Below are 21845 nucleotides of genomic sequence, written 5' to 3'. Positions count from 1 at the left end.
GATAAGATAATAAGAAAATTTATCGGCCTCCTGGACCGGTGTCACGCTTTCTTGATGACTTTGCTGCCTAGCTACCCTACTTTCTCTCCTCTGAAATACCCACCATCATTCTTGGTGACTTTAACATTCCTATCAACGTTAACAACCCAACTACAGCTAAACTTCTTGACTTAACCTCATCTTTTGACCTAACCCAATGGACACATACTTCCACTCACTCTAATGGTAATACCCTTGACCTTGTATTCTCCCATCTCTGCAACCCTAGCAACCTCAAAAACATCCCCTTTCCTCTCTCTGATCACAACCTCATTAGTTTCACTGTATCTTTGTCTCCAACCACCCATCCTTCCAAGCAGCAAACTATCACTTGTAGAAACCTTCGCCACCTTAAGCCTTCTCTTCTCTATTCTGCTACTGACCACCTATATGATATAATCTCTCCCCTGTCCTGTCATGACCTTGGCATCTCTGTCTACAACAGTTCACTCTCTTCATCACTAGATGCACTTGCTCCTCTAACCACACGCAGAATCAGGCCCCGACCATTACAACCCTGGCAAACTGACAACACTAGAAATCTCAAGAGACGTTGCCGTGCTCTTGAACGGCTGTGGCGTAAAACCAAATGCCTCCAAGACTTCACCATATATAAATCTGCCCTTCTAAAATACAATTCCTGCCTCCATGCTGCCAAACAAGCCTACTTTGTATCTCTTATTAATACTTTGTCATCCAATCCTCGTCGGCTCTTCTCAACTTTTAACTCTCTGCTTCGTCCCCCTCTACCCGCCAACTCACTCACTGCCCAAGAGATTGCCAATCACTTCAAAGACAAGATTGATGCAATTCGCGAGGACACCTCCGCTGTGCGTACATCTTCCCCACCCAATATACCTGGCCCATTAGCACATTCAACACTCTCCTCTTTTGAATTGGCTACTACTGAAGAGGTTGCAATACTTTTCTCAGATGCTCACCTAACCAATTGTCCCTTGGACCCTGTTCCCTCACAACTATTAAGGTCACCCTCTAATTCTATCCTATGCTCCCTCACTCACATCTACAATCTCTCCCTCTCAAGTGGCACCTTCCCCTCCCCTCTAAAACATGCGCAGATCACCCCCATACTTAAAAACCCTCTCTGGACCCCACCAACCTGAACAACTTAAGACCTATCTCATTGCTCCCATTCACCTCTAAACTTCTAGAACGCTTAGTCTACAACCGCCTTAGCTCCTACCTCAGTGAAAATAACCTTCTTGACCCATTACAGTCTGGCTTTCGCTCTCAGCACTCCATGGAAACTGCCTTTGATACTGTTGACCACCGGCTCCTCCTCAATAAACTACATTCCCTTGGCCTCCGAGATTCTGCGTTTTCCTGGTTCTCTGCCTATCTATCACAGCGCTCCTTCAGTGTCACCTACAACTCTGTATCCTCCTCTCCATTGCCCCTTTCTGTGGGGGTCCCCCAAGGCTCTGTTCTTGGACCCCTTCTCTTCTCTATTTATACCTCCTCCCTTGGTCACTTGATAACCGCCCATGGCTTCCAATACCACTTATACGCCGATGACACCCAAATCTATCTGTCTACTCCTCACCTCACTCCTTCAGTCTCCTCTCGCATTACTAACCTGCTAACCGACATATCAGCATGGATGTCACACCATTTCCTTAAACTAAACCTCTCTAAAACTGAGCTATTAATAATCCCCCCTGCACATGCCCCCCTCCATGACTTTTCCATCAAAATCAACAATGGAACCATCAGGCCCTTCCCTCACGCCAGGATACTAGGTGTAACCCTAGACTCGTCATTTCAGCCCCAAGTCCAATCGTTGTCAAAAGTTTGTAGATTTCACCTCCGTAACATCTCAAAAATTTGCCCCTTTTTAACAAATGAAACTACCAAGATCCTCATTCACTCCCTTGTTATATCTCGCCTTGACTATTGCAACTCCCTTCTCATTGACCTGCCTCTCCATAGGCTATCTCCTCTTCAGTCTATCATAAATGCTGCTGCCAGACTTATCCACCTTACCAACCGCTCATTGTCTGCCAACCCTCTCCTCCAATCCCTACACTGGCTCCCAATCACCCAGCGAATTAAATTTAAAATACTAAGAACCACATACAAAGCCATTCACAACTCTGCCCCGAGCTACATCACCAATCTTGTCTCCAAATATCACCCAAACCGTCCCCTCCGTTCTTCTCAAGACCTCCTACTCTCAAGCTCTCTCGTCTCCTCCTCCCACACTCGTCTCCAGGATTTCTCCAGAGCCTCTCCAATCCTCTGGAACTCGCTACCTCCACCGGTCCGGCTATCCCCTACTCTTGCTACCTTCAGGCGATCCCTGAAAACTCATCTATTCAGGGAAGCCTATCACGTCTCAAACTAATCTCCTACCACTTCCATCAACTCATTCCCGACAGTTATAACCTTCTGTAGCACCTGCCCCACCCTTTTAGATTGTAAGCTCTTCTGAGCAGGGCCCTCTTAATCCTCTTGTATTTAATTGTATTGTAACTGTATTGTCTCCCTTTTATATTGTAAAGCGCTGCGTAAATTGCTGGCGCTATATAAATCCTGAATAATAATAATAATGGAGCCCAGTACACTTTACGTGATCTTCTGGAGAGCAAATTTTTTTCTAAAGAACCTTGGCCTGCCTCCCCTTCCGGAGGAGGACATGCACCCTGCTGATGTCCAGTCTCGCCCACTCCCCAATACTCTAAGCCGCATCTGGACACCTGTGAGGAGCAAGCCTAGGAGACACCTCTCCACACCTCAGTGTCCACGTTTCTCCAAGCAACCCCCCTGACCTTTCCCAGCAGCCCCTCGAGTGGTCCAGTTTCGAATGCTGTCCGCATTCCCCCCATCTTACTTTTCCTTTTGAGACTTAAAAGAAAAGATCCTGTTGCTATGATTATACTAAGTTTGTCTTTTGCCTTGTTTATTCAAGGCGGGACTCTCCTTCCCCACCCCATGGGGTTTTCCTCTTACCAATGACTATTTGTTGTTTATGCAATTTTGAATACCTCCGAGTTCATAAGGAGAGCAGATGGTCCTCCTCATCCTTACATATGGCCTCCTCTGCTGACCACTTGGTCACGACCCTCCTGACCTAGGCTCATACCCTGGGTTTCCTGAGGTTCATGTACCCCTCAGGCTTTCAAGAACTTCAGTTCTTTTTTTTGTTTTCCTTTTTTTTTTTCGGATGCTTTTGTTATTGTTTCTTTCCAACGTTGTATGTACTACTACGTCGAATCTTATAGATCAGTTTCATTATTTACAGATGCAATGCTTATGCTGGCACGGCCTCAGGCCATCCCGTCTCTGGGTTTATTTAGTCACTCCCTGGTAGTGGAGAGAAACTAACACTAACGACGCCTATTACCGAGTTCTGGTTCACTGTTATTTATTTTTTGATGTATTGCAATCTTACAACTCCTACATATGCTTCCCCATCTAGTCCGCCCATATGGCTTTAAAGCTTTTGCCTTACAATGTAAAGGGCTTTGGTTCTATACGTAAGTGCTGGCTGGCCCTGAAGGAATTCAGGTCTTCTGGAGCAGACCTGATTATGTTACAAGAAACCCATTTTAAAGCAGATTGCTCCCTTAAATTTGCCTCTAGACACTTTCCCACTTTCTTCCTGGCCTCTGACCCCACGGGCAGGGTGGGAGTGGCAATACTCATCAAAAAGTCATGCCCCCTTAAGGTTTAAAACTCCCATGTAGACCCCCATGGTAGATGCCTTATCTTAGACTGCCAATATTTCAATACCTCTCTGACCCTCGTCAACCTATATACCCCCAATACCGGTCAGATTGACTTCCTTAATGGCTTGTTTGATTCCACACATTATCCGTCACAGCCCTTTATGATAGTTGGACTTTAATCTGGTTATGTCGCCCACCAGAGATAGACAGACACTGTTCTTCAACACCTTCCAAGAAGCTTGCATCTCAAGCCACCTCCTTCTGTCAGATTATTAGATCCCACCGACTTCTCGACTCTTGGAGAATTAAACACCCCCACAGCTAAGCAATTTACGTTCTACTCCCCAGCTCATAAAATGTACTCACGGCTTGATCACTTCTTCATCTCTGCCCCACTCATCCCATACGTGGTCGAGTCCGAAGTGATGCCTATCACTTGGTCAGACCACGCTCCCATTACACTAGATCTTCTGCTCACTCAGGCCTACCCCAGATCTTGCCATTGGCGACTTAACAACCATCTCTTACAATCCGAATGCTCCCGCTCTGTCCTAGCTGGGAGTCTTACGGAATTTTTCCAACTAAACAGAGGGTCGGTCTCTGACTTCTCCACCCTGTGGGAGGGGCACAAGGCCGTTTTTAGAAGTGCTTGTATTGCTGAGAGCTCTAGACTGAAGAGAGACAGAAACAAACTTATCCGATCTTTAACTTCCGCTCTCCTCTCAGCACAGCGGAGGCTTTTGGGCGCCCCCACGGTGGAGAGACTGCAGAGAGTCACCTTACTCAGGGAACAGATTAAAATGGCACAACTTGATCAGGCAGCTAAATCGTTGCTCTGGACTAAGCAAAAATTCTACGAATTCTCCAATAAACCTCACAAAATGTTAGTTAACAAGCTACGACCGCACACTTTTAACTCCTTCCCTGAGTTTCTCATACGTCCCTACGGAACTAAGACCTACTGCCCTTGTGAAATCTCAAACACCTTTGGCAAATTTTACCATAATTTGAGTCCTTCTTCTCCAACCTGAATCTTACCAAGCTCTCGCCAACTGACTTAGAGGTCCTAAATAAGAGCGTAACGGCGGAAGAGCTTTCGGCTACAATACGGCATCTCCCTTTGCATAAATCACCTGGCCCTGACGGCCTCCCCTATTTCTATTATAAAACCTTTTCGGACATTTTAGGATCACACATGCTGGCCCTATTCAACTCTCTACTTAGGGGTACTCCCCCCCCCACCCGCAATTCTCACATTCCTACATTTCAGTAATTCCCAAGCCGGGTAAGGACTCCTCCATCCCAGACAATTACAGACCTATAGCTCTCCTAAATTCGGATTACAAGATATTTACGAAAATCCTTGCTTCTAGATTATCCGGCCTTGTCCATAAACGTATTCACAGGGATCATGTGGGGTTTGTCCCTGGCAGGCACGGTGGAGATAACACCCAATGCACAATCAATAGGACCAAAAAATCAGCCCTAATCCTTAGTTTAGATGCACAAAAGGCCTTTAACAGGCTCAGCTGGCCCTACATGTTCGCTACGTTAAAAGTGTATATCTTTGTTGGCCCCTTTTTAAAAGCATTAGAGGCTGTACTCAATTGTTACTGCTCAGGTACAGATGTCGTCCTTCATGTCGCCTCACTTCCCCATGATGAATGGTACTCGGCAGGGGTGTCCCTTATCACCGCTTCTATTCATTTTATGCCTTGAACCCCTAGCCGAGTCCATACAAACTCATCCAGATATACACGGGGTGGTGATGCGACAGGGGGACTACAAACTATCACTCTTTGCGGACGGCATCTTGCTGACCGTTACCAACCCATTAGTCTCCCTCCCCTCATTACACAAATTACTCTCCTCATTTGGTGGTATCTCTGGTTACAAAGTAAATACCTCAAAGACCGAAGCTCTACCCATACACATTCTCGCAACACAACTCTCCAGGCTTAGGGTAACGTATCCTTATAGATGGTGCAATGTCTCTCTCAAATCCTGGGTGTACTTTTGACCCCTTCATATTCCCACCTATAAAACGTAAACTTTCCTCCCCTATTTCAAGACATAAATAGCTCCTTATTATCGTGGTCCAAATACCCTCTGTCCCTCCTGGGAAGGATCAACGTCCTTAAAATGTAAATTCTGCCCATGTTGCTCTATCACTTTAAGACGCTGCTGGTTGCCATCCCATCCCCGCAACTAAAAGTTCTTCAGAGGCGCTTTTTAAAATTTATATGGGCCAATAGATCCCACTGCCTAGCCAGTTCGGTGGTACTTGCGCCTAGATCCAGGGGCGGTCTGGGGGCTCCGGATATTGGAATACTACCACGCTACCCATTTAAGAATCATTGCCACATGGTCTTCTCTAAACACCACGAGTCAGTGGGCTGCTATTGAGAAGGAGGTGTTGTATCCGACCCACCCATGCTTCTTGATCTGGGGCACCCCGTCCCCTCTGCATCCCAACTTTAGACGTCAATGCCCCAATGTCCTTTACCCTGGACATATGGCAAAAATCCCCCACTCATGAATGTGCTGTTTAACCCAACTATTCCTGATGGACTGTCCCTGGCTAGGATCTATACATGGCTCGATCCCTCCTCTTTCAACTTCGAAACATGGTGCATCCCATTTCGCAAAGGCTTTATGCTTTTGAGACCTTACGTGAAAAGTATGACATTCCCAACCATTTGTTCTACTTTTATCTACAAGTTAGACATTTCTTTAGCTCCAAATCTCCAACTCTAACCCTTGAAAAGCCCACAGCCTTCGAACACCTATGTGCTCAGGGACCCCACCAATTACATCTAATCTCCTCCATTCATCAAATCCTCCACAAGTCGGCCTCCTTAAATGAACTTACACAGCTATAAAAATCCTTATGTTCTGGTATAGAACTATAGAACTCCTGATGTCATCCACAAGTTTGACCCCCTCCGTCTCGCCGCACTGTTGGTGCTGCGGGACTGGCACCGGATCACTATTTCACATTTTTGGGGAATGCTCCCTGATACGATGCTGGGGGTGACGATGGTGTCCCTACCGGTTGAGCCCTTATATTGCTTGCTGGGCCTCCCTATCCCAGGCTTACCGAAAAATACAAAACGGTTGATCTCCTACATCCTACTAGCTGCTAAGATGCTTATCCCGGTATGCTGGCTATCCGGTGCACCCCCCTCCCTGGCCCAGGTTTCTTCACCTGCTGACCGAGATACGGAAAATGGAATACCTGACGGCCTCGGTACCTTATTCAGTCCCCCATTTTAATAAAATCTGGGAACCCTGGGATTGGTCCGAGTATGGGACCCCCCTGCCCGGAAACCCTCAATAACCATCGCTGCCTGTCACAGCGCCACCATCCCGGTATCTAACTCCCTCTCATCCATCCTCTCCTTGTACTAGATCAGGTTACCCCCCCCCCCCCTTTTGGAGATTCACCTCATCAATCATATGGGTATTATTGTTGTAATGTCACACTTTGGCTTCCGGCCCGCTGTTATAAGGTTATTTTACCTTTTATAAACTGTATGCTATTTACTCTCTCTGTTATAGCTATGCAGTTCACCCCTGTGCCTGCATACGTGGACGATAACCTCTAGCTTTTATTGTCAAAGTTTGTTATATCCTTTATTAATTTATACTCCCTGATTATTTCAATGCTTAATTATATTGTATTTGCTCTAAAAATTTATAAAAAATACAATAAAAAAAAAACACTCAGGAGGTTTATTTATAATATATATTTACAAGAGAGCATCACAATATGCAACAGTAAAAACAAAGATGGCACCACACCAGTTGGCGTGCACAATGAACTCAAATTGTTAAGCCCAAGCTTACGTATTTCATCAGAAGTGACCTTATCAGTGATCCCCTGATGATGTAAATTCTGATGAAACACATTCAGCAATCTGATATCCTTATGCAAGCTAATTGACATGGTGCCATATTTGTTTTTACTGTCGTCTATTTCTATGCGGTTTCTATATATGTTTTATCATACTAGTTTATCGTTATTGGTGTTTGCTGCTGCCATATGCACTCACTCTTATGTTTATCCTTTATAAATTATGGCAATATTAATGTATATACAGTTTATGAAAATTAGTGTATTCTTCTGTAAATGTTTGTGAGCTTGGAGTTACGTGTATAGAATTTGGATTTTAAGCATTAAAGAGGAGTTCCCCTTAAAAAAATAAAATAAAAGTCAGCAGCTACAAATACTGCAGCTGCTGACTTTTAATAATCGGACACTTACCTGTCCCAGGGTCCAGCGATGCCCCGCTCATTCCCTCCTCTGCTTGGTGGCGCCGGCATTCTAACTGTGGGCACCGGGTTGTGGCTTCACAGCCGGGCACCCACTGCACATGCGCGAGCGGCGCCGTGGTTGGCCGCACGGTTATCTGGGACCTGTCACATGTCCCAGATGACTGACAGGAGGGAGGGGGCAGAGCTGAGCCCTTCCTACACCGAGGGGAAGTAGACTACGAGGGACCCCCCTAGCAACAGGCATTTAGAGGTGAGTTAAAAAAAAATTCCAAATGTTTTTATTTTTTTAGGAATTTTAATGAGTTGTTTTTTTGCTGCGGAACACCACTTTAAGTGTACACAAAAAACAAGAAAGCAAGCAGGAGGCTCCCACAAAATGCCTTCAGCATGGGGGGACCTTGTCAGGGGGAATGCCCCTATCAAAGCACCTTGTTACTATGTTGATGAGGACAAGGACCTCTTCCCCCACATCTCTGGTTCGGTGGTTGTAAGGGTCTGTGGGTGGGGACTGATTGGAATCTGTAAGCTTCCTTTAAAAATGAGGGGACCCTTATTTACAGCTCCACCTCTCCACTTGATTGAGTATGGGGTACATACTCCTGCTTGTTCATATAAAGAGAAAAATGTTTAAATAAAGACACACTTTTTGACAAAATAATTAACCACATTGTAAATCTATTGTCAACCATGTCATTCAGTGATGCAGAGCCTTGCCAATCAAAATGAAAGATACTCAGCAAAATTAAAAACCCACCAACCAAAAAACAGGTCTGATCCCGCTGTTGCACTCACTGTGAATGATGTTTCCATCAGACTGCTAAATGTAAACAAAGGGTGGGGTCTCCCAGATGATGTCATTGACCAACAATGGCCATGGTTATATTTGGTTAAGAGTTTAGGGTTAAAAAATAAATAAAAATTATACTCCCCTAGATGGATGCAGCATGGGAGGATTCCAACCATATGGTTGGGATCTTTTCAGAGCCTGTACCGGCTCTGTGACATAAGCCAACAGTGGGCTTCAGCCCGCTGTCAGCTGAAAACTGATCACAGGGGCGAAGAACATACTGCACCCCTGTGAGCCACAGAAAAAAAGCTTTGGCCATACTTCTCCTTTAATGTCATTGCCCTAATATGACCATGTAGCCATATATTTGATCAGTTACCCCATCACTATCCATATTTACATGGCTGAAGATTCCCAGCCATTCAAAATTAGGCTGGGTGGTATTGCTGGGTTTCTAAGGACGTGGTGAGTTCTGGTACCTACTGCTTCCTTAAAGTGGTTCTAAAGGCAGGACATTTTGCCTTAATGCATTCCGTGCCTGAGGGCAGCAGTGCTGCTCTTTCTTCCTCTCCTCACAGGAGTGAGAGTAATGACTCCTGCTGTTGTCAATCACATCCTGTGAGGAGGGAGCTTATGCTGAGCCACAGTGTGTGTGTCTGTAGATGCGCACAACCCACCTCGAGAGCAAGCCTGCAGGTGTGCCTTTATAGGAAACTGCTTCCTATGGTGGCACACCAAGAAGAGGACGAGCCTAGAGGGTCGGTGGGGGGCCTCTCTGTGCAATACCATTGCACAGAGCAGGTAAGTATAACATGTTTATTTTTTAAATAAAAAAATGGAAGCTTCACAATCACTTTAACAACCATTGAGGAAGCTGTCATGTATCATAACAGTAGAAATACTGCAACTACAGTATATATAATTTTCAGCTCCTGCCAAACAAAAAAACAAATAAAACTTTTGTTTGGACAGAACCTTAAAGCAGAGTTACAGCCTCCTTGACAATTTTTTCAAAAACACCCCCGTGATTCTTGTTAGTTGTACTATATAATTAGGTTACTGCTGTAAATGTAAACCTTACTTACCAATTTGTCATTATCCACAGGATCCTAGAAGGCAGGCAGCAACCATTCATGATGTGGGCATCTGAAGCCCATTCCTATTTGCTTCCGGGATTCCAAGCAACTGGCTCACACCTGCGCAGTAATGACACTGCATGGGGTGGCGTGTTTACAGGTTGCCATAACAATGTCGGCATCGGCAGAATTTCCTGCTCTGTTGTTACGGCAACCTGTAAATCAACACAGAACTTCTTGTCTCGAAATATTGCAAAATTTCAATGTTAGCTGTCCCTAGGACTTCTGGGATAGATTATACTGATATCCCAGGAGTCCCAGGGAATCGCTAATGATGAATTTGCCTAGGTAGCCTGGACACGAAGTGCAGACTGCACAGAGAAAAAAGTTAAATATTTTATCACTATGGGTGGGCATTGTCTTGCAATGATCATGAAAAATGGGTGGAACTCAGCTTTAACCTCATCTAAGCTCATCTATATTGCAGATGTATGAAATTTAGATGCCTTTTAAAGTTTTCATTTATTTTATTTACACATACATTTCTTGATCCTTTTGGTAACAGACCTCTTAGAATAGGGTTTTAGGAGTAGCTCACTGTTGTGAATGGTCTGTTAGTACAGACCTGTTATTTACATCTTTCTCCCTCTGAGATTTAGAGAAAGATCACTGAATATGTCTAGCCTTCACCACAGGGTTAGTACAAACTGCTACTTGGTCAGGCTATGTAAAAATTTTATGATGATGTTGATAATGATGCTAATAATGTGGTTAATTCCATTCTCTCCACGTCACCTCATCATCCTCCTTTGTAATATTGTTTGAATCCTTTTACATTCTGCATGAGGGGGTCATGTGTCATATGCTGTGACATTTGTGTAAAATGTGATTGTTAAGTTTCAGTTCTCTACTTAGCATGACACCTTTCCTACCCTGCCTTAGCACAAATACTGTATCTGCAGCTTGCTAGATTTAAGGTCCTGTTACTCTTGTGTAGGACTAGCCACTAATCTTATGGATATAAGCTCACTGCTTGTCATGCTTTCTGCTTTCCTTTTTTAATACTTGTTTCCTGCTGCTATTTCCACTTACCCACAGGATGAAATGTTAGATCTCCAGTTACAAAGGCACCTTGATTTTTTGGATCAGCAGGTAGGATGTCAAAACAATACTCCCATCTTTATTTTACCCTATGTAACTATACTTTTGTAACATGCATATTGATATTTTATCCTTTTGAAAACATGTGTGACAGGATAAATCATTTGTACAATTTTACTGTAACTATATATTTTTTTAATTTCAATAGATTTTTATTGAATATCACAAATTCACAGTATCATACAAAAGTCAGGTATTTATACATTCAATGCTTACAAGAACCCGTCTGGGGGTAATAGCCAGTGATATTCGGTAACATAAGAACATTGAAAAAAAAAGCAAGAAAAATTTAAATAAAAGAAGATAAGAAAACCAGATGCCTATTTCGTTTTTGTGTTTTTTCTTTTTTTTTTTTTTTTTTAAGAAATATATACTATATTTAGCATATGCGCATGTAGACATATGATATCAGCAAAAACATTACTACAAGATTTGTAAGAAAATAGTTTAACCCAGATGTATTCAATGGTATTAGTAAGAAGCAGATTTATTCCAATATATCCAGGGCTTCCATAAGACTCGTTTGGTTGCTAGGTTGCCTTGAGATGCTGCAAACATTAATTAGTACCGTATGTGTAAGTCCACCTCTCTAATGATCTCCCCTAGCTGTGGTACTTCTACGGTCCTCCATCGTCTTAGTATCGCTAGTCTAGTGCTTGCTAATATGTGAAAGACTACCAGTCTGTATTTTTTCGGAAATCTATCTATCCCTAGTGTTAACACCGCTAGGCCAGGATCTCCACCTGTAAGGACACCAGTTATTGTGGAAATCAAGTTGAACACCTGGCACCACACCGTATTCAGTTTTGGGCACATCCAAAGTATGTGACCCAGCGATCCCCTATAACTGCAAAGTCTCCAGCATAGCGGAGAGGCCTGGGGATGAAAACCCGCCAGCCTCATCGGAGTTAGATACCATCTTAGAAAGATCTTAGTAGAAAGTTCCCACAGATTTGCTGATTTAGTCGCCAAGTATACAACCTTTATAGATTCTTCCCATTGTTCCTGAGAATAGGGAGACCCCAACTCTAGTTCCCAAGATCTCATAGATGGAGACCTCCAGAACTCCGACTTGTGGTATAAGAGGTTATAAAACAATGATATGCCTTTAATTTTTGTCTGATCATTTCGGTAGTACATATATACTCTCACCGGGAGGGGTATTTCGGTTGTAGGGATTGCACTAAGGAGATGTACTATCTGCATGTAAGTGTATTGGTCCCTAGGCTCCAACCCAAACTCTAGTTGTAACGCTCTGAATGTTTTAATAGCTGGGCCTAACATAATATCTTGCACTGATAAAATCCCCCTCCTCTGCCAGCTTCCAACGGATATCTGAGGGATGAGGAGTCGTAAACTTGATAGTGTTAAAGGGATTGCCTTGGTGGGTTGATCTGGGATGGCATTGTCTAGAAGTATTTTCCAGGCCGCCAGCGTGGCTCTCATAGGGGGAGACAGGATACCCCCCAACCTCAGGGAGAGTGAGCTCGTTAATAATAGATCTGCCATGGGATGCTGTGGGCATTGAGCTTGTTCTATTTCTAACCATCTAGTACCCTTGCCCTGAACAAACCAATACCTTGCCTGAGCCAAGATAGCCGCCAGATAGTAATCCCGCAGCAGGACATGTCCCGCCCCATCCCACTCTTTTCGTCTGAATCAGTTTCTTGAAGGCGCACCTAGCTTTTTTACCTTGCCATAAAAAGGAGTTAATCTTAGATTGTGCTTTAGCGAAAAAGTCGTTCGGAACCGGAATAGGAAGGGTCCTAAATATATATAATATTTGGGGTAATATCAGCATCTTAAAAGCAGCTAATCTACCTGACCAAGTCCGTTCTTTTTTAGAAATAGACAACAGTTTGAATTCTAGACCCTCCAGGAATGGCACATAATTGTCGTTGTACAATTTACCTATTTTCTCAGAGAGCACTATACCCAAATATTTGATACCAGTAGAGCTCCAAGCATACGGGAAGATCCGCTGTAGTCTGGATTTTGTTGCATCATCTATCCCCAGTCCCAGTATCTGGGATTTTCCTTCGTTTACCTTGTAATACGAAACCCGATTGAACAGTGTTAGAGAATCATGTGCCTCAGCCACGGAAGTCTCCACATTAGTCAACATCAATATCACATCATCAGCAAACAGGCTGATACTATGACTCCCCGACCCCACTCCGAAGCCCACTATACGTGGATGAGACCTAATGTGGATTGCCAGGGGTTCCATCAGTAGATTAAATATCAATGGAGAGAGAGGGCACCCCTGCCGTGTTCCATTCGAAATAGAAAATGGGGAGGACATAACCCCTGATACAAAAACTCTCGCCGATGGTTTAGAATATAGTGCCTTAATTGCCGAATCGATGCCGCCTTCAAATCCAAAAGCCCTCAGAACCTCACCGAGATACTGCCAGTGAATGCGGTCAAAGGCCTTCTCTGCGTCCAGAGATAGAAGCAGAGAAGGCCTCCCCTCCGTCTCGGCCAGGTGGATTAAGTTAACAAGTCTACGGGTCGCATCTGAGGCCTGTCTATTTTTTGTGAAGCCCCGTCTGATCGGGATGAATGATCGTAGGTAGTATATCCACCATACGAGCGGCAATTATTTTGGCATATCGTTTCAAATCACTATTGAGTAAAGAAATTGGCCTAAAGTTTGGCGGAGAAATCGGATCCTTCCCGGGCTTAGGCAAAGTTATGATCAGAGCTTCCAACATCTCTGGCGGGAAAGAGGCAGAGGCAGCAGCTTTATTGAAAATTGTAGTAAGGTGCGAGGTGAGAGTGTTTTTGAACAGTTTATAGTATTCACCACTAAAGCCGTCCGGTCCAGGGGATTTATTGGGCGGTAAGGAATTAATGGATGTCTGGACTTCAGCATCAGTAAATGGGGCATTGAGCAAATCCACTTGCTCCTGGGTTAGGCCGCGTACACACGGGCGGACTGTTCGCCCAACTTTGTCCGCTGAACAGTGTTTGGGCGGACAGTCCGCTCGTGTGTGGGCTTTCAGCGGACAGTTTCAGCGGACAGTTGGACGGACAAGGTTTTTCGGAAATTCCGAAAAACTGTCCGCTGAAACCTTGTTTCAGCGAACAGCCCGCTCGTGTGTAGGCTTGTTCGTCAAACAAAGTTGCGCGTATGCTCAGAAAGGATTTTCACGCCGAAAGCTATAATGCAGTGTATAGGACGTCGTATTTTTCGTCCCGTCGTACGTGCCGTTCACGTCATCGCGCACGGTTTCAGCAAACTGTTCGTTCGTCGTGTGTGGCCATGTCCGTCCATGCTAAGTTTGAGCGGACTGTTTGCCGAAACTGTTGGACGGACAAAGTTGGGCGAACAGTCCGCGCGTGTGTACGCGGCCTTAGTCGTGGGATTGGGAGTTGGGAAAGGAAATCCACAATGTGTTCCTGATTTGGCTGGTGAATCGTGGGGTCGTCTTTAAGGTTATAAAGCGCGCTATAATAGGAGCTAAAAGCGTCCGCAATTTTCTTAGGGTGGGTTTCTTTTATGTTAGAAGTAGGGTGGATGATATATGGGATTTTAGTTCTATATCTGTGACCTTTGATTTTATGGGCTAGGAGTTTACCAGCCTTATTGTCATAGGCATAAAACGTAATTTTCCTACGTTTGCTATATTTCTCAAAGTTTTCAAGTAGTAGAACACGCAAGTCATGTCTATGCTGAGCTAACTTTTGGGATAGGAGGACTGTCGGTTTAGCCTTATTAAGCGATTCTAGTTTCTCGATGTCCGACAATAAGCCTGTAAGTTTGCTTTGCCTCTGCCTCTTTAACCTCGCTCCCATTTGAATACAAATTCCCCTCATAAACGCCTTATGGGCATTCCATAACACAAATGGATCTGTAACGGAATTAACATTGTCATTAAAAAATTCAGTCAGATGCTTCTGGAGAACCTCCCTGCACTCCTCTCTCTGCAGCACGTAGGTGTTGATTCTCCACAGTGGGCTCGCATTAACAGTTACCGAGCCCTCCACGGAGAGCACCACCGGTGCATGATCAGACCAAGTCATTGGTTTGATAGCCACCGAAGATGTCCGCATCAGAGTCTGCTGGTCAACCAAAAACAGGTCTATTCTAGAATAAACCTGGTGTGGGGGGAAAAGTAGGTATAGTCTCGCTCGTTTGCGTGCAGGCATCTCTAAGCGTCATATAGACCGTGTTGATGTATAGCGGGCTGCATAGCCGGGCGCAGTCGTGTGGACTGAGATGTAGAATCCGAAGCAGGGTCTGGGGTCAAATTGAAATCCCCACACATTAACAGCAATCCTTTTTGAATTTGCCGTATTTTACGCATCAGGCTGTTAAAAAATCGCACCTGGTGATTGTTAGGGGAGTATACGTTTACAATTGTGTAGGTAGTCAAGTTTACATCACAGATCAATATTAAGAATCTGCCATGGGGATCACTAATAGCTTCGTGCAGTTGAAAAGCCACAGAGTCCCTGATAGCTGTTAGGACCCCTTTCCTTTTGGTGGTTGCGTTAGCTGTGAATATGTGCGGAAAATTTTTGTGTGAACATTTGGGAGCTTTGGCAGTCACAAAGTGAGTCTCCTGGGCACAGACAATGTCGCATTTGTGCGATTCCGCTTCTTTCCAGAGCGAGTGACGTTTCACGGGGTGGTTGAGCCCCTTAGTGTTAATAGATAAGATATTTAGAGCCATAGAGGGAATGGGTGCAAGGAATGCAGAGAAGTGTGCTGATCAGCCCCGCCATATATGAGCTCTCCTCTCCATGGGGGATCTATATCCCCTCCAAGTATGCCACAAGGGCTGTTAGGTAAACAGTATTCACTATTGCGAGGAGGAATGTTCCGATCCTGGTGCCGTGTAGGTTCTTTGATTCTTTCCGTGGAGCAATCAGTGATGTCTGTCAAAGCCCCCATCCTCCATACGGTAAGCAGGCTACAGTTAGCAAATGGTGTAGCATCCAAAAAAAATAAATAAAAAAATAAAGAGAACGTAACAGAAGAAATTAAAATAGCACATTAGTTAGTGAACAAATTAGTAACGGCCGCTCTATGAGTTCTAGAGCAGGTCTAACAAAGTAAAACCGTGGGCAGCGGGTGCTGCAAAGGTAACTGGGGGGAAGAGTTCAGCCTGAGGCTCCTCAGTAACAGGGACAATGGGAACCCAATTTTAGATGGATACATCCGTCCCAACTCACGAATGCGATTTGGCGTTCCTTGATGTGACGGTTTTCCATTCCTGGTCAACCAATTTCGGAGCAGAAGACAGTGCTGCGCTTACTTCCAAGTCCGAAAGTATGCCCCACTCTAGTAAGAGGGTAATGCCCTTGTCCAACGAGGTAATGGAGTATGTGCGATTGTCCTTAGTCACAGACAGTTTCGTAGGGAATCCCCACTTGTATACAATTTTATGGTTTCTCAAAGCTTTGGTAATGGTATTCAGGTTTCTCCTCTTCTGAAGAGTATATTGTGAAAGGTCTGTGAAAAACTGCAAGTGCTGAAGTTGTGGCGGAATACGTTCTTTTTGACGCATGGCTGCCATAAGGTCCTCTTTCACATGGAAGAAGTGTAGCCTTAAAAGTACATCTCTCGGGACCTGATCAGACAAGTGAGTCGGTTTGGGAAGACGATGAATCCTGTCGATCGTCACATCAAGATCCGACACCTCTGGGAGTATTTGTTTAAACACCGTCACCACATGTGCGTGAAGGTCGGCCTGTAAGATCGTTTCGGGGATACCCCTAATTTTGATATTGTTTCTTCGTGATCTATCTTCCAGGTCCGCTAATTTCTCCGTAAGCTTCTCCACCTCCCCTTCTCTCTCCTTATGTGCATCCACTAGATCGTTTATAGTCCCAACATATTCTCCCATCTTAGTTTCTATGTGATCCACTCCATCTCCAATAGCATTAAGATCTTTATGAAAACCGTGCATGCAGGCTGCCATGTCCGACTGGATGGTGCTGCGGAGCGAAAACAACATGTCTTTCAGAACAGTATCAACCACCGGTTGATTCTGAGTGGGATAGGATTCGATGGGTTCGGGTAACTCCCGGGTGTCATCCCCTGAGTCTGCGGATGGGCTGCCCTCCTCACTCAATCCGCTGCCATCCAGCTTGGGTTTCGACTTAACCGGGCTGCTAGTAGAAGGGGAGGAGGGGTAGGAGTGCTGGCCAGTGGTGGAGGCCTGTTTGTGCTGCCGGTTACCTGCTTCTGCTCCCCTCGTGCGCGGTGAAGCTCTCTGTGGAGAGTAGGCCCGGGCGCCATCTTGGGACTCCCTGTCAGGGAGCCTAGCATAGAAGTCCGTGAGCCGTTGCGGTTTTCCCGCACCTCGGCGCTTACTGGGCATGGTCCAGAAGTGTTGGGGAGATCTTCCGCTGCCAGGTGAGGCTTCCAAAGGGCACGAATGATGTTGCTTTTAGCCACTTAGATCCCCTGTCACCGGAGCTCCGGGATTATGCGACCATCCGGAACTCGCGTCAGGCCACGCCCCCAACTATATATTTTTTTAATATCCAGAGTATGGAAGCATTAGATTCTGTGTAAAGTTGTTTTTCAACTTTTTCTGGCTCAACTAGAGATGTAAAATTTCCGGAAATTTTGAAGACTTTTTTTGTGGGGTTTTTCTGGAAAAAATCAGTGTGGAGTAGTTTTTTTTTTAATTGAAAGACATTTACACAGGTAAAATTAAATGCAGTGTATATAAGAGTTTTATGCTTGAAATAAAAGTACAGCTTATTCAGTAAATAAAATAAACTTGCTTTTTAAAGTTGTATTTTTTATTACAAATGGAATAACAAAGACTGTATATGTTAAGAACATTTCAACTATACATGAGCACAGGTACCAACCCCCCCCCCCCCCCCATTCCATCATAATAACTTAAACGCTTCCTGACAATATGCATCTTCAGGTATTGGCAATACTGATCCAGGAGCATATATTGCTCTTGTAAGAGCTTATCCAATTTGCATGTAAAATTTTTAGCTATAAATGTATTGTGTATTTTTGGGAGGCAATGGTCTGTAACACTTTCTTAATTGAAGATGCTGCTGATGAAGAAACACTTTGTGATGATTTGGAAGCATCTTTGGAAGATAAAGCTACTTTCACTTTCATTATAATCCTCGTCATTTCATTCCATAAAGTATTTTTTATGATTTTAGGGCAACTCTAGAATCCAAGGATGATTTTAGTTTTCCTTATAGCACTTAGAATATAATATGTCTTCTTACAATATTTGCAAATTGCAGCTGTGCTCTCAGCAGAACTTGCACTGTGGAAGTATTTCCACACTCCATATGCTGGTCTCACCATTTAACTCAGAGGAGGAAAAGAAAAAAATATATATATTTACTGACAAGACTATAGCTAAACTTTATGCTGTAACAGTGGAGAACATTAATATGAATAATTTAAAGGTTAGAAAGATAAACTAATATATCAGACAAATTCATCCTCTTATCTGTCAATTAGGGCCTTAGAGGATGGAAACTATCATCCGCTGGATCCCAACAATCACCCAACTGCAACTGTAGGAAGTACAAGATGGAACCCACAAGCAAACTAAAGTGGAGCCTTTCCACTGCAGTGCCCTCTAGTGATGGAATTGCATGTTTCTCTTTTTTGAGAACTGCATTGAGAAGTACAGTGTTACAGGGTTTGCTTCTCTTTAGCTGAGAAATAATTTTACCCCCCTTCCTGACCATTTTTTACGATGCTACTTTAAGGATGGCGCAATGGCTACTTTAACTGACAATTGCATGGTCCTGTGACACTGTACCCAAATAAAATGTATGCCCTTTTTCCCCACAAATAGAGCTTTCTTTTGGTGTTATTTGATCACCTCTGTTTTTTTTTATTTTATTTTAAATTTTAAAAAAAAGTATGTTCTGCCCTAAAACGTCAAATATAAAATGTAAAAAAAAAATATATATATATATATATATATATATATATATATATATATATATATATATATATATATATCTTTATCAATTTAGGACAATATATATTCTGCTACATATTTTTGGTAAAAAAAAAACAACCTATAAGCGTATATATTAATTGGTTTGCGCAAAAGTTATAGTGTCTACAACTATGGCATATTGTCACGCACCTGGTGGAGATCGAGCTGGAGAGAGGGCTTTTCTTGTACCTCCTGTCCGACACCCCTGACAGTGATGACAGGGAGTAACAGACACAAAGTGGCATGAAGGCCGATGTAGTGGATGGTGTTGGCCAGTCCTTGTCAGGAACCAGATGCCTGAAGAGCGCTGGGCAGGCTCTGAAGATCAGAGCTCCGTATTGCTGGGTCAGCAGATGGAAGCATAGCCAGGACGTAAGCTAGGAGGTCTTCAACAGCCAGACAGAGCAGGTACCGAGACGAAAGGCAGAGGCAGAGACAGGACACGGGCCGGGTTCGGTACACAGATGGGCAGCAAGGTACAGGAGCATCAGGCAGTAGCAGAGTCAAACACAAGCCAGGATCAGGTAGGCAGGTGGAGGTCAAGAGAAGGTTCGAGTGAAGCCGGGTTAAGACACTGGAAACCGTAACAGATCGGGTAAACAAGCACTAGCTGAAAGGCCACTCAGCAAAGTTCACGTGCAAGTGCTCAGTTTAAATAGGCTACTTGGCGCCTATACGTGCGCACATTGAAATACAAATCCTTCTTTACAAGTGCACGTCTGTTAGCCAGACTTCTCTTACAGATATTTTTTATTTATTTATTTTTACTGGCAGCGATCAGCGACTTAAAGTGGGACTGCGATATTGCGGGGGACAAATCGGACACCTGGCACTTTTGTGGGGACCAGTGACATTATTACAGTGATCAAAGCTAAAAAATATTCACTGCCACTGTACTAATGACACTGACAGGGAAGAAGTTAACATCAGGTGCGATCAAAGATTTGTATGTGTGCCTAACAGTGTTTCACAGCTGTAGCCAGCTGGCACGGACTCGCACCCAAAACCATGAAGTGCAATATATACAGCATCTCACAAAAGTGAGTACACCCTTCACATTTTTGTAAATATTTTATTAGACCTTTTCCTGTGCAAACACTGAAGAAATTACACTTTGCTACAATGTAAAATAGCGAGTATTCAGCTTGTATAACAGTGTAAATTTGCTGACCCCTCAAAATAACTCAATACACAGTTATTATTGTCTCAACCGCTTGCAACAAAAGTGAGTACACCCCTAAGTGAAAATGTCCAATATTTTGTGTGGTCACCATTATTTTCCAGCACTGCCTTAACCCTCTTGGGCATGGAGTTTACCAGAGTTTCACAGGTTGCCATTGGAGTCCTCTTCCACCCCTCCATGACGACATCAAGGAGCTGGTGGATGTTAGAGACCTTGCGCTCCCTCACCTTCTGTTTGAGGATGCCCCACAGATGCTCAGTATGGTTTAGGTCTGAAGACATGCTTGGCCAGTCCATCACCTTTACTCTCAGCTGCTTTAGCAAGGCAGTAGTCGTCTTGGAGGTGTGGGGTCGTTATCATGTTGGCATACTGCCCTGTGGCCCAGTCTCCGAAGGGAGGGGATCATGCTCTGCTTCATTATGTCACAGTACATGTTGGCATTGATGGTTCCCTCAATGAAATGTAGCTCTCCAGTTCTGGCAGCACTCATGCAGCCCCAGACCATGACACTCCTTCCACCATGCTTGACTGTAGGCAAGACACATTTATCTTTGTACTCCTCACCTGGTTGCCACCACACACAATTCACACCATCTGAACCAAATACGTTTATTTTGGTCTCATCAGACTACAGGACATGGTTCCAGTAATCCATGTCCTTAGTCTGCTTGTGTTCAGCAAACTGCAGGCTTTCTTGTGCATCATCTTTAGAAGACGCTTCCTTCTGGGACGACAGCCTCACAGACCAATTTGATGCAGTATATGGTCTGAGCGCTGTCAGGCTGACCCTCCGCCCATTCAAACTCTGTATCAATGCTGGCAGCACTCATATGTCTATTTCCCAAAGACAACCTCTGGATATGGCGCTGAGCACGTGCACTCAACATCTTTGGTCGACCATGTTGAGGCCTGTCCTGAATGGAACTTGTCTTGGTAAACCACTGTATGGACTTGGCCACTGTGCTGCAGCTCAGTTTCAGGGTCTTGGCAATCGTCTTGTAGCCTGGGCCATCTTTATGTAGCGCAACAATCCTTTTTTTCAGATTCTCAGAGAGTTCTTTGCCATATGGTGCCATGTTGAACTTCCAGTGACCAGTATGAGAGAGTGAGAGCGATAACACCAAATTTAACACACCTGCTCTCCATTCACACCTCAGACCTTGTAACACTAACGAGTCACATCACACCAGGGAGAGAAAATAATTGGACCCAATTTGGACATTTTTACTTAAGGGTTGTGTGTTGAGTTATTCTGAGGGTTTGGCAAATTTACATTTACATTGTAGCGAAGTGTAATTTCTTCAGTGTTTGCACATGAAAAGGTCTAATAAAATATTTACAAAAATGTGAGGGGTATACTCAGTGTGTGTATGTGTGGGTGTATGTATATGTGTGTGTGTGTGTGTGTGTGTGTGTGTGTGTGTGTGTGTGTGTGTGTGTGTGTGTGTGTGTGTGTGTGTGTGTGTGTGTGTGTGTGTGTGTGTGATTCTGCACAGTGTGGCCGTCCTGTAGCAGTAAATCTGCTACGGGGCAGTCGGCAATCTGTTAAGGCCTTCCTGTTATACAGTGTGGAAAATAATTGTTTGATCCCCTGAAGAAATACAAAATAACCATCAATCACCCTCGGTCTGGAGCTCCATGCAAGATTTCCCCTCATGAGGTAAGGATTATCATGGG

The 21845-nt window shown here is 44.2% G+C and overlaps 1 protein-coding gene across 17 annotated transcripts in view; it reads left to right on the top strand.

The window, feature by feature from the left end:
- The window catches only part of PLEKHA6 (pleckstrin homology domain containing A6), a 1584742-nt gene that overhangs the window by 670313 nt on the left and 892584 nt on the right, over window positions 1–21845 (top strand). For 13 of the 17 annotated variants that reach the window (XR_013274469.1, XR_013274470.1, XM_077481250.1 and 10 more), the window contains one exon: window positions 10968–11021. The exons of the other annotated variants lie outside the window; for them this stretch is intronic. Coding sequence is in view for 11 of the 13 variants with exons in the window: in XM_077481250.1 (XP_077337376.1) it covers window positions 10968–11021 (54 nt within the window). In the remaining 2 variants the exon portion in view is untranslated. The remainder of the gene's footprint in view (window positions 1–10967; window positions 11022–21845) is intronic. 17 annotated transcript variants of the gene reach the window in all.

This window comes from Lithobates pipiens, unplaced genomic scaffold (assembly GCF_037356315.1).
Source record: "Lithobates pipiens isolate NorthernLeopardFrog02 unplaced genomic scaffold, aLitPip1_a1.2 Scaffold_16, whole genome shotgun sequence".
NCBI lineage: Eukaryota > Metazoa > Chordata > Amphibia > Anura > Ranidae > Lithobates > Lithobates pipiens.
The sequence above is the reverse complement of the archived record's forward strand: the minus strand, read 5'-3'. Positions and strand labels throughout refer to the sequence as shown.